The following is a 12,910-nucleotide window of genomic DNA, read 5'->3' as shown; positions in this document are numbered from 1 at the left end:
GTCGATGATGGATCTAAGGCTCTATATCGCCTTTGCTCACCTAAACAGACGACGGTATTTTGTTCACATATTTCTGTAAAGCCCGAAGAGTTAGATGTCGTGCTTAAGCTCTTCTAAGCAAATATTGCAAAAAGTATTGCTGCTATCGTTTTCGAAAACCTGCGAAGCTTCTTATTGGTCAAGCGCTGAAATTCTATTGTAATGTCACGTGACCTAAGTAGGATTTCCTACCTAACCTCAGCACATTTTTCTCGAATACATAGCCTCGCTTTAACGTATAGCATAAAAGTGAAGTAAGCAGACAGATTATTGTTCAAGTGCAATATTATGGTAAAATGATTATGAGAATCAGCGAATGGAGTCTATGTATAGGCTTCATGGTTACAACCCTGTCTCGAGAAAAACCCGGTTGAATCTACTAAGACTACGTATAGGTGGTTACATGGTGTTGGCTCCTACACGTTTTTTATAAGAACAAACTATATAAGAACATAAGGCTTCAATGGCCAAAATATTAAGAACATGTTAAGAACATTTTAAGGCTTCGCAGACTCTAAAACACCCCATTTTGTAGGAAAATGGACAAATATTCTTAAAAAGTAGCGAAAAATAAGAACATGTTAAGAACATTTTTAGGCTTAAGTCACTTACCTGGAGTGTCCCCCGGGCTTTTGTTTTAATAAGGAATATGAAATTCTATCACCAGAATTTATCTTAGCCCTCAGTTCAGCCACTAAAAACTCCTGAAAGGTATACTTGAGCAGAAATTAATCCAATGAGGTGAAAAACAAGAGATTAACTTACTGAACATAAGCTACTACACCAATAGCTGATGTCACCAAGGTAAAAGAGCCAAAGGTCAACAGCCGGAGCACGCGTGATTGGATCACCGCCCTTTTTTTCCAGAACAAGAAGCCGCCAACACACGCCACGGTGACCATACAAATGGTGGTAATGAGGGCGGATTTGTATTCTTCGTGGGGCGTTAGCGATTCTGTCTGTGGTTCAAGTTCGGGTGTTAGTGGTGTGGTCCCATCTGGTACATCTTGGAAGAAGCTGAAAAGGAAAGAGGAAACGGGTTAGGTTTTTGAAAAGGTTTGGATGGTTTAACATAGTACTTAATTGGGAAATCGAGGCGTGTAAGGTTTATAAAGTGTGGAATAAAGTGTGTTAAACTCTCTCTTAATAACCAATTTGCTCGAACACCTCGTCCTTTTCACCAAATTAATTTCGTATTTGATTCTTCAAAAGTGGTTGATTTTTTCCATGCTCGATTCACTTGTGTAATTGCTATAGCACGCAGTACAGAATTTTCTTAATAAGAGTGTGCTAAAACAGGCCCGACGGAAGCGGGGAGACTGGGGAGACTTCAGCCTCCCCACGTTTGAGCAAATGAGAGTTTTTTTCTCAAAATCCTAGCAAATTCTATTTCATTTTGAGCCGTCAGCCTCCCCCACTTTTACGATTGTTCCGCCGGTCCTGCAAAATACTAAATTGCTTCAATTTTTGATCGACCTACTACGCTACCGATCGACTCCGGTTATAGTCGGTACACAGACCCGATATATGTTAAGACTATTACGACTGTTACGACTAAATTCAAAACTCATTGCCCAGAGGGTCTACTTTCATTGTCTTTCCTGATTATAGATTTTTCAAACCGGCCGCTGTGATGAAGTGCGGGTGAGAGAGGGAAGACGACGAGAGAAGTGTTGCTATTTATAAAACATATTCGGTTTTAGCCAGTAGTGGCAAATTTAAACTAGACAAAAGTTGTATAAAATTTGCCACTATTGGCAGAAACCGGGGTCTTTCCGTAGAAAACATTACGTCATGAATATCATGAATAGGTAGCGACAAAAGGCTAATCAAAAGTCAACACTACTTTACAATTGAAAAAAAAGCTTAAAATGTTCTATTTGGCATCGTCACTAACTACTGAAGCTTCATGTTTCATATTAACTGAGATATTGATTTAGGTTTCTTCCCTTTTAGAGTTGGTATTAAAGCCGCGGGTCTATTATTAAACTATTACAACTTAAGTAAAAAGAAGACGACTTACCCTAAGTATCCCTCAGTGAGGATATAGCAAGCCAAAATGCTCACCATCGAAATGAGTGCTATTCCAGTCCATTTTCCCAGTCTGTATAATAATTTAGAGTAACGTTCCATGAACGTTTTGGTGGTTCTAAATAAACGAAAAGTAAGCTTGATTCAGATCACACTCTTTTAAAATAAGAACAATCTTATAGGAACAATGAGGCTCAAAAATGCAAAAAAATATGTAGAATTTAAGAACAATGCTGAGCCTGGAAGCACTATAGATTCTAAGTAAATGTAGGGCCAAATTAGGATATCAAACCTAAGATAATCCAGTTTTGCCTCAAAATCATAATATAATTCGATCATTTTAGGCTGCCAAAAAAGAACAACTAAGCCTCATGAAAGATTTTCTGATTCTTAATTTTATTAATCCGCCACTTTGTGTAAACTAACAAACGAGTTTCAGTCCATCTTCCAGTTGGATAAGACTTTCAGCAAATTTTTAGAGGAAGTAAAGATTTTAGGGTAGTTTTTTTACAGCGCCTTTTTTCTAGAACTTGTGACGCCATGCCATAAGATAGTTCAAGTGATGGCTCAAAAAAGGATAGTGTGAATGTGACAGTATTGCTCGTGAATCTGCCAGATTCTGCGGTAATTTGTGCCTTTTCTCTATTTGCGCCCGAATTCGTATAAATTTCCACAAAATTTCAATGCATTATTAATGTTGAAGAATGGATGCCCGCCCGGGGGGGGGGGGGTACTAAGTTCGCGAGGTGACGGGTATGTCTGAGCTAAGAATCGAAAATCGACGCTTAGAGAGAGGAAAAATCGGCGTGAGGCTTTTCTTAAAATATTTGTCAATTTTCACTCGACTTTTGTTAAAAAAAAACAACCCTTTTGAGAGAGGGATTTTCGATTTTCGTGAATTTTGAGACTTGTGAAACTTACAGAGACTCAATTTGCTTTTTATTGGTTTTGTACCCCTTTGAGAGATTTTAGAGTGTGACTCTCTCACCCATTTTGCCTAAGTATCCCCCCCCCACCTCGGGATGCATAACTTCAAAATTATAAGAAGATAGTTCATACGATTAAAAGGTTCTTCACATATTATACATTAGCCAAATTTTTGCTGCAAAGGTTTTTTATACAGACACGTGAAGCACAAAAAGAATAGAATACTATGTTTCACTACTGGGAAAAGGTAGCCTAGTGTTAATTAACCGTCACTCGAGGGTTTACAAAAAACCTGTATACAAGATGAAGGTTTTGTTTATTTTTGTCCCGACAAGCGCAACGAGCGGTTCAAGAACTTGGCTAATAGTCAAGAATTGACTTACTAGGAAATATAAAATACATTACTCACTCTATGTTGACGTCAACGACGTCGGTATTATTCACCGGTGTCAGCGATGGTGTCGGTGATGTCGGTATGGGATCTTCGTTCCATCTCTGGCTCCCGCCTTGTTGGTGGTCGGTCGTCTGTTGACGGTTTTTTAAGTGGATGATCTATGGATAGAAATAATGATAATGTAGAACATTGTTTTTGGAGTCGTTCTCGAGGGATTCCTTTTCTTCTACGGTGGTATGACTGATATTGATATGATGACCACAGATATCTTATATGAAACACTAGATATTTCTATTTGTTTGAGTCGCAGGAGGCCTAAAGGCCTATTTTCGCAACTATAGACGCTTTCAATTAGCGCCCCGTCAGCACCTTGAACTAACTACCTAATTCCCCTCACATGGCATGGGTTGACCCGGGCGAAGGTTCATTCACTTGCCAAGTGAACCGCTGCAAGTGGGAATCGAACCTCAGTCGCCTGTGGAGCAACAAAGGTCAATGACCACTTTACCACAGCGCCGTTAGATAGAGCTACTCCGTTCCTAGCTGAAGCAAAATAATCTTTGCTATCTTTGATAAGTAGACCAAAGGTCACTGCTGGCATTTTTATCGATCAAGCTTTCGCCTCGTTGCTTCGGGGCATTCAGGTTTTTTTTGCTTGATTGAACAGATTGCCGGTGCCGAACTGTGACCTACTGTGACCTACTTTCAGCAAAGATAGCAAAGATTATTTTGCTTCACCTGCCGTTGCTTGGGAAATACAAAGTAGCTCTCCAGTGTTTTTTATTAGATATATGTGGTTATTACAGAGGGAGGGCGTTCTCTAATCAAAAAGGGTGAAAAGAAGGGGTTTTTTTTAATTTCGAAATGTTTTCCAAAGATATTGCCAGATACGGACACTTAGAATAGAGTCTACTTTTGGCTGAACTTTGCTTTTTGGTAATTTTTTATGACGCTCAGTCCAGTGAAGTAGACTAGGAGCATTTGGCCAGGTCGCCATTTTGACGAAAAAAATGTTAAAAACCCAAATAACAATAAAACTACTAAGAGTTGAAAGATATAATCGAAAATGAGAAACAAACACGATTGACAAATTTGCAATCCCTTATTTTCAAATAAAAATATTGCTTCATACTGTTTTTACCTCAACTACAATCTGTTTTACAGTCCGCCTAAGCAAAAGCATATTACCTATACTACCCGGCCACTTAATCGCGCCATCCAGTCTATAAAAAAAGCTTTAAGTGGACCCCGGGCTAGTGGACACTGTATTGTGTCACAGAGAGATGGTGTATTCAATTAGATTTGTTTAGAGCTTAAACCGAAAATTACTTACAGAATCCAATCTGCTAAATGTGTGGTACAACATAATTGAATATCAAAATTTGGTTTTTATTTGGAGTGTTGTTGAGATGAAGTAGCCAAGGTGGAGTGTGGCGCGTCGGATTGTGGCTATGTAAAAACGGAGTGTAGTGTTTTAACTACATTATACTTTGTTATAGACATTGATTAGATTTTGTGACGTCAAATATCCTTTCTTTCGTAAATTGACGTCATTTATTTATTATTATTTGATGTCATGTAGTCAGTTGTTTTGAATAAAAAAGTCCATATCAATCTCCATAGGAACTGGTGAATATAGTCCATGTCATAAAATGGTAGCCAGAGCTAAAGCATATAGTTAGCAGATATAATTAGCAATGGAAAAAAGAATGCCTGTAACTTTTGATAGCCAAATACAATGCTCTATGTCCCTTGCTTTGTGAGGCAGAAAAATGTAATAAATTTTGAAAGCCCGTGAAATCAATCACTGTTTTTTATTTGTAGGAACCATTACGAGATGAAGTGTATTGTCAAATCATCAAACAACTCACTGATAACCCGTACGTTGACTATTCTTTTTGTCATCCAAAAATTGATTTAACTCGTGCAATAGACCTTATCGGAGTTTTTGATTTGTCTAAAAAAGCGATGCATTGTGGGATCGTTTCGAGTGTATTACAATAGAATCCCCTCGAGGAATTGCTGAGAGATTTCTATTGTAATACACTCGAAGCAATACCACAATGCATCGCTTTTTTAGAAAAATCAAAAACTCCGATAAGGTCTATATTGAGTTTCTTGGGGAATTTCGCTTAAGTTTTTGACTGAAGAACTATCTACTGTAATTACCATTTATATAAAAATGAGAAGATAATTTCTTTCCATTTTATTTTCCAGACACAAATTGAGTGAGGAGAGAGGCTGGGAACTAATGTGGCTATTGACTGGAAGTTTTGCTTGCAGGTACGCTTTCTTATGGCAGAGCAAAAGTGATCAAACTTAAAAAGGCGGCCATGTCATGATTCGATATCAGGGACGGAACGGGTTTTTGTGAAGAAGGCGGAGGGCGGAGGGTGGAGGGACAAATATCCTACCTGCCAGTTAATCTTAAAACTGGTCAAAAAGTCTGATTATTGATAATCATGAAAGGTTGTTTTGACACCAAAAAACGGTAGCATGATGATGAGCAGCTAATTTTATTAATTAGTAAAAAGAATGATGGACTTTATGATTTCTTATTGATGCTCCATGATCTATAACTTTCCAGTCTCAAAAAGATTCTTTTCATCACATTCCCCTGGTTTCTACAAGAGTTTGTGTACATGTTGTCATATGCACTAAAACCTTTTCTCGTAACAATTCTTTTAGCACTCGTTTGCAACAAGATGTGAAGTTGTTCTTGAAATCGAAAAGTGGCCAATGGAGCATTGCTGGAGATTGTTATATTCGTCTTCACAAAACACTCAGGTAAGTAAGCGTGTAATGAATCTATTGTAGTTATCCGTGAAACCCCATTTTAACCCCCCTCCTATTATTTAGTACAGTGCAAAGTGCTTCTAATTATCAGAAGGTCCTAGGGACAGATAGTATTTATTTGCAACATCAATAACATTCACAGTACTGAGATACCTTTTCACCTTTTGTTTGGCGTTAATAGATAGAAAGTGTAGCATATATTTGAATAAGCCAGGGACAGTAAACCGAGAGAATAATAGAAAGTCTGCTTTGTTAACTTCTATGTTATAATATTCTTCATATTTTGATGGACTTCGGACAGCCAGCATAAGTTATTCTTGAACCTAAGAGCATTCTGTTCTGGTGATAAAAGAGAAAAATTAAATTAAATTAGTAGTATTCACCGAACAATCTATACTATACGTTTAATATTTCTTGACATTTTCGTTTACAGACAAGGTCCACGTAAATACCCTCCACATTTAGTTGAAGTAGAAGCTGTCCAAGAAAAAACTGTTCGCATCTTCCACAAAGTTTATTTCCCGGACGACACCAACGAAGTAAGTTTTGTTCGAATTTCACCCCAAGGTGTTTTAAGAAGCTGGTGATCGAAATTTCAGAGTCTTTAAATATTTCGCTTTTGCAATACCGTAATCATCTATTGATCCCGCCCTCTAAAGAACCCAAAGTCTCAGAAAATATTTGCCTCTTAGTTTAGTGTTTTCCTTCGGAGAAACGTTTTGATGAATTTTCCTTTGTTATAAAATTTTGAGATAACTCTTTTCTAAATGTTCTACATTTTCCAGGCGTTTGAAGTGGAATCTAGTACCCGTGCAAAAGATTTTTGTGATCAAATTGGAAAGAAACTTCAAATTCGTTCATCCGAAGGATTCAGTCTTTTCGTCAAGATTGCTGATAAAGGTATGAACGTTTCCTTGATTTCACCTAGGCCAATGATATTGAAATAAATTTTTATTGTCTTCAGTTTACACACTTGATACACAGTTTACAAAGGATTACATAAATCGAAATGAGGCTTAGTTTTGAGCCTTAAAATATTCTTAAGTAAAAAAATTGCTATTTTCTAATAGGCGCTCACCATTAACCTAACAAAACTTTTTATGTTTAAAAGTTTTGCAAATTCAGCCTTATGATTCTTATAAAAGAATAATTCTTCTAAAAACTGTGCATTCAGCTTCAGTTCAGCAAACGATGTCAGTGTTTCTAATACAAGACTTTTTGTCAACTTGGACACTTTAGAAGTAACATTTGCCTAAAATTCTGCATACATTTTGAGGTGTTTTTTTTCCGTTTTACAAAGATTTTGATCTCTTGTGCCCGTTGCTCGAGTATATCTGCCCTGGAAGGAGTTCGTGCTACCTCTTGATACAGTGCAGTTTTAGCTAACAATTACCAAGTATCTTCGCATCTATAAAGAAATAAAAGTTTTTATTTTATCACTCATTAAAAGGGCATTTGATCACATTTTATCATTTTATTCTCGATTCCTTTATTTCAGTCATCAGCGTACCTGAAGCAGACTTCTTCTTCGATTTCGTACGCCATCTTATCGAGTGGCTGAAGAAAGCAAGACCCATCTCGCAGCGTGACGGTAAGGAGTGAAAATTCGTACTGGTAGAATTTTGATAGGGGTTAAGGAGGTGACTTATATACTTTTAGAAGTTGAAATGCTTTGAAAAACTTTTGGGCAATGAACTTTTTTTGTGCCAACAACTGGAAAGAGCGCAGTAGCTTTGTCTATCATTTGACTGTGATTTTCACAATTGAAGAAACCGGATTTTACGAGGTGATCATAGAGGACAAAAAGGGTCTGTATAAATCTTCGGAAGGGGCTTCAAGCTTTGATGACGTCGCCTGTTTAACTGTAGACTCTCCATCAACTAACCGATCCCTTCTTTTTCATGTTATGACTACAGGTGCAGCACTAAACATGAGTTATCAAGTGTTCTTTATGAAGAAACTCTGGACGTCGACCGAGATTGGTCGTGATCCAAATGCAGATACCATCTTTCACTTCCATCAAGTACGTCCATGCTTATTCATTCTGTTAGAACCTGTAGGAGCAATTTTATGGTACAAAATGAGTGCAATGTTTTCCAATGCTTTGTTGAAGTGTATATCATTTCAAAGCATTCACCCTTACAATATCAGATATACTACCATTTTACTACCCTAAGTATTTCTGACATCTTGTTGCTTTATGAAAAATCTGGGATGGTCTTTGTCTGGTTCTACCAAGGTCCAGTCTCTTAAACCAATCCAATACCTCGTCCCTTTTCGTAATAAACTAAACAAATTGCATTGCATTTGTGTTGACCTCCCTGGGAGCAAATTTATGATACAAAATGAGTACAATGTTTTACAATGCTTTGTTGAAGTGTATAGATGTGGGGTATAGACGGGTGTCTCAAGCCGTCGTTTCCCTAGGTTTGTGACCGAGCGAGAGTGGGCCGATTCAAGGTGATGTTGACCTCCCCCCCGTGAAATAATATCAAGTACTTTTGGTACTAGGGTAATCTGGTCTGGTTTTCCCATTTCCATAACCAATTCCCATTACCAAACAAATGCCTCATCCCTTTTCGTAATAAACTGAAAAAATCTCATCGCATTTGATCTGTCTGTTTTGTTCGTTTAGGAATTACCGAAGCTTTTGCGTGGTTATCACAAGTGCACTGTTGAAGAAGCCATGACTTTAGCTGCGTTGCAATACAAAGTGCGTTACGGAGAAGATAGAAGTGCTCTACAACAAATCACGTATGAGATCCTGTACTTTCCTTTTTTTTGCATGTCACCAACCTTAACCGGCAAATAGTTGCTACGGGTGGAGATTTATTATCTAAAACCGTTGAGTAATTATTCAAACTTGAATCTCGTCCATATTTAGCTGTACCAGGTGATCATGGTTTTTTGTAAAAAAGTGACCAAAAAATTGCTCCGACGAGATCTTCGATAAGTTTCTGCTCGTCCTCCAACGAAAAAAGTTTCCTATATAGGAAGTATATCTATAAAGGTTTTTTTTCAGATTCAGACTTTATTTTCGAGTACTGTTCGTTTCTCTTGCTTATAGGAAACACTTGGAGCGTTTCGTCCCTTCAGCTATGATTGCCAGTGTCCAACCTATCGATAAATGGCGAGAGGTAAGGAAACATGCAAAATGTCTCAAAAGTGTGACCTTAGAATCTGAAATTCAAAAAGCGCATCCTCCTCGAATATACGGGACTTTTAAAAACAAATAAATTTTAAGTTATACGGTAAGGGTAGGTATAAGTTTACCCTATTCTCACAAGCATGATACAATTCCTTTTCTATTTATTGCGTAAACTTCCCTACTTTTAAAGGTTTTGTCTTTAAATAAGAGTGACATCGTTTGCTTACTCATCAATTTTGATTCACAAGCTTTTTCACATTGGATTGATACGGATGTGGAGCAAGATGTCAGAAAGAGGAAAATAAAAACATTTTTTGCTTATATCAGCAGCACAATATAACAATAGGTCCTGATATGAAATATGTGTCTCATATGAAACGGGAATACTTATGTAAAAATAAGACCTTTAAATGAGAAATTGATTGACAGCTCAGCTGAGCGATGATTTTTGAATTTTTTTTTCAGGGCATCGAATATCATTATAAGAATTTATCAGGACGGAGGAAAGAAGAATGCAAAGTGTTGTTTTTGAAAATCATCGCTAAAAAAACCACTTTCGGTTCCGCTTTCTTCGAAGTTCGAGTAAGTCATGGCCCCCGTCACCGGGGGGGCCAGGGGGGCCATGGCCCCCCCAATATTTTGCAAAGTATTTTTTTTTACTTTAAAAGATCTTACATATACCGTTTAGAGGGGTGAAATAAGGGTGAAAAGTCGAAAATTTTCTTCGTCGCCCAACCATGGTGGGCGACATATTTTTTTGGCCCCCTCAATTCCATTCGCACGCCGGGGGCCATGTAAGTGTCTGATTCGTTTGATCAGCAGGTGAAAAAGTTGCATAAATAAATCCGGTCTCCTATGCTGAAAGATTTTCTAACTTCCACCCTGCAAATTGACCAAATGTCGGCCCTGTCAGATACACATCTTGAAAATTAGTACATTTGGGAAACTGTGTGAAACTGTCAGATATCTCCGGAGGTTTGAAAAAGGCACCCTGTGTAACCAAGTACACCCCTTACCTCGGGCTGAAAAGGTATAACTCGTGCACATCTCGCTTAAAAATCCGTTACAATATCACAATGCAGATAGAGTCCCCACAAATTGTAGCTTTTTCCTTGTAAAATTGAAAGCATTAACTTTTCTTTTCGTTCGTTCCTTTGCAGCAAACGACCGACCCAAGATATCCCGACCAACTTCTGATCGCAATCAATAAAAATGGAGTCAACCTTATTGACCCTAACTCAAAGGTAAGACAAATTTAAAACCTGCATTGGCGGGGAATCGAACCCCGGTCTCCCGCGTGGCAGGCGAGAATTCTACCACTGAACCACCAATGCTATGCACAATTACTGAAATTCAAGCACTTTAAATCACTTTAACCATTTTTTCCATGCTGAATATGATAATAATTTCCAAACAACCAGCCTTATAAACTGTACAAACAAGTTTTGTTGCTGCCAGAACCTTTATAGATCAGATACTATGTATCCTAACTCTTGAGTGACATTCCAAACATCGACATTAATCAAGTTGTCACCATCCCCCCTTGCTGTTATAAGAGAAACGTCACTTATCCTTCTCGTTATTGTCATAAAGAGAGAATTTCCTTTCTCTTTCTCGTAACATGATGACTGTAGTTGCCATGGTTTCCAGATTAAGTGATTAATCCCTCTTGAGCTTATAACTTACGCGCTTCTCAATTACTGAAGATATGTAATTTCAACAGAACAGAGATCTCGTTCCTTTCCTAGTCTAAAAGTAGAGAGAGAGTGGGCACCCTCACCTTCAGTGTAACGCATAAGTTATGGGTGGGGCTTAGTCTGGAGCGCAGACCTCTACGAAACTACAGGTACGTTTGGAGTAAGAATTCGTTAGTGGTTGCCAGCAGCAACGAGATTTCGTTATTGTAAAAATTAACGATTATAGCAGATTATAAGAAATTTTGAATTTCAGAAATCACGCAAAAGTTTCTTAGATGATCCATAGATGCTTTTCTCTTTTTCCCACAGGACCTTTTAGTGACGTATCCATTCACCAAGATTTTTAATTGGAGCAGTGGAAACACTTTCTTCCACATGACCATTGGCAATCTGGTCAAAGGAACGAAACTTCTTTGCGAAACCAACCTCGTAAGTGACCATTGCAGGGACTACTATGTATTTTTCCTTGGTACTTCCCAACCCGACTTGCGTTGCCGTTGGTACATTAGTTTGAGAACACATGAGAAAGTCTTTTCAGAAAAGGAATCTCTAGTATGTCTAACAATATCTCAAAAGTACAAACGGCGGATGCAAATAAAGTTTTAAAATAAGGCTAAACGCATCCCCTCTGATATGTTTTGATATAGGGGATGTGTATCGTGTATAAAATTCCCGTCCGAGAGTTAGCCTGTTTCAATTTCTTAAAAAGCTTCAGTTTAAATCCAATGGTTGTATTTAACCTTTAAGTCATTCAAAGTTTTAATTGAAATTTAAAGAAATTTAAAGATCTTTACTCAAACTTACTTAAGCAAGCTAATCAAGTTCCAAAAAACTCAAAAACACAAAGACGGTTGAAACTCTCGGACGGGAATTTTATACATGATTAGCATCACATGTATCAAAACATATCAGAAGGGATGCGTACAGTCTAGTGTTGACACGTTTTGAAAATATACTTTAAGAAAAGCGTTTTCTAGCCTTAGTTAAATTTAAGATTTTTTGCAAATACTTTTTTCTCATCTATTAACAGGGCTATAAAATGGACGATCTACTGACTTCATACATTTCACAAATGCTTTCTACCATGAACAAACACAAAGGAACTATTTCATTCAAACGATGAGATTTGATTGGTTCAATTTTTACCACGTGATGATGATTAGCCAATCACGAAAAGCGATGGAAGCTTGTGATTATTCGGAGTAAACCTATGAGATCTGGAGATGGGGAGAAGACGTTGAAGTGCTTTCCCCACGTAAGAGTAGTTTTTCCGGCAAGAATGTTATATGGTGACAAAATTATCGTGGACTAAAATGAAATATAAACTATATGACTAGATGTAGCGACTCTTATGAGTTACGATATCGAGCTTTAGTAACACAACCTTGGTTCGGCCCGAGGGGGGGGGGGGTTGGAAACTCTACATTGCCTAAAAATATACAAAAATCAACAAATTCAAAAAAACTTTTTTACGTTTTTGAGAAAGGTTTTGAGATTTTCAATTGAAATCTACAGTTTTTAAAAAGTAAAAGAAACAAAATCATTCATTTTTAAACCAGGTCTTTACTTCCTTTCCAAACATGTCAATCTGCATTAAATTATCCCATTTTTTAGAACGAATTATACCAATATGTGTAATTAGTATACAAAATCATACAATTATTATGACAAGGGATTTTCACTAGAAGAATTGTTTGATAAAATAAAAAGTGAATTATTTTATAACTTTTTTATATTTCCATATTTATTTCTTATTGTTTAGTACTTATGCACTGTCGACCTTTATGACTCAAGCTTTCATTTCTAAATTTTACCTCTTTAATTGGGATACTTCAAAATCTAGACCTAGGATACAATCTAAATAGCACTTTAAAGCAT

General features: G+C 37.3%; 1 protein-coding gene and 1 non-coding gene across 2 annotated transcripts; one reads left to right on the top strand and one right to left on the bottom strand.

Moving 5' to 3' along the window:
* Positions 1-5,853: 5,853 nt before the first annotated feature.
* Positions 5,854-12,459, top strand: LOC136810124 (myosin-VIIa-like). The gene is made up of 12 exons (XM_067066692.1): positions 5,854-5,882; positions 6,080-6,178; positions 6,621-6,726; positions 6,973-7,087; positions 7,686-7,778; positions 8,104-8,210; positions 8,823-8,941; positions 9,255-9,324; positions 9,801-9,917; positions 10,496-10,579; positions 11,342-11,461; positions 12,063-12,459. The coding sequence occupies exons 1-12, from the start codon at positions 5,854-5,856 to the stop codon at positions 12,153-12,155; spliced, it is 1,152 nt and encodes a 383-aa protein (XP_066922793.1). The 3' UTR covers positions 12,156-12,459.
* Trnag-gcc (transfer RNA glycine (anticodon GCC)) lies at positions 10,599-10,669 on the bottom strand. Its single transcript has one exon. It is a non-coding gene; the product is annotated as a tRNA-Gly (tRNA).
* Positions 12,460-12,910: the final 451 nt, after the last annotated feature.

Source organism: Clytia hemisphaerica, unplaced genomic scaffold (assembly GCF_902728285.1).
Source record: "Clytia hemisphaerica strain Z4C2 unplaced genomic scaffold, Clytia hemisphaerica genome assembly, whole genome shotgun sequence".
NCBI classification, from domain to species: Eukaryota; Metazoa; Cnidaria; class Hydrozoa; order Leptothecata; family Clytiidae; genus Clytia; species Clytia hemisphaerica.
This window is presented reverse-complemented; position numbering and strand designations above follow the sequence as displayed.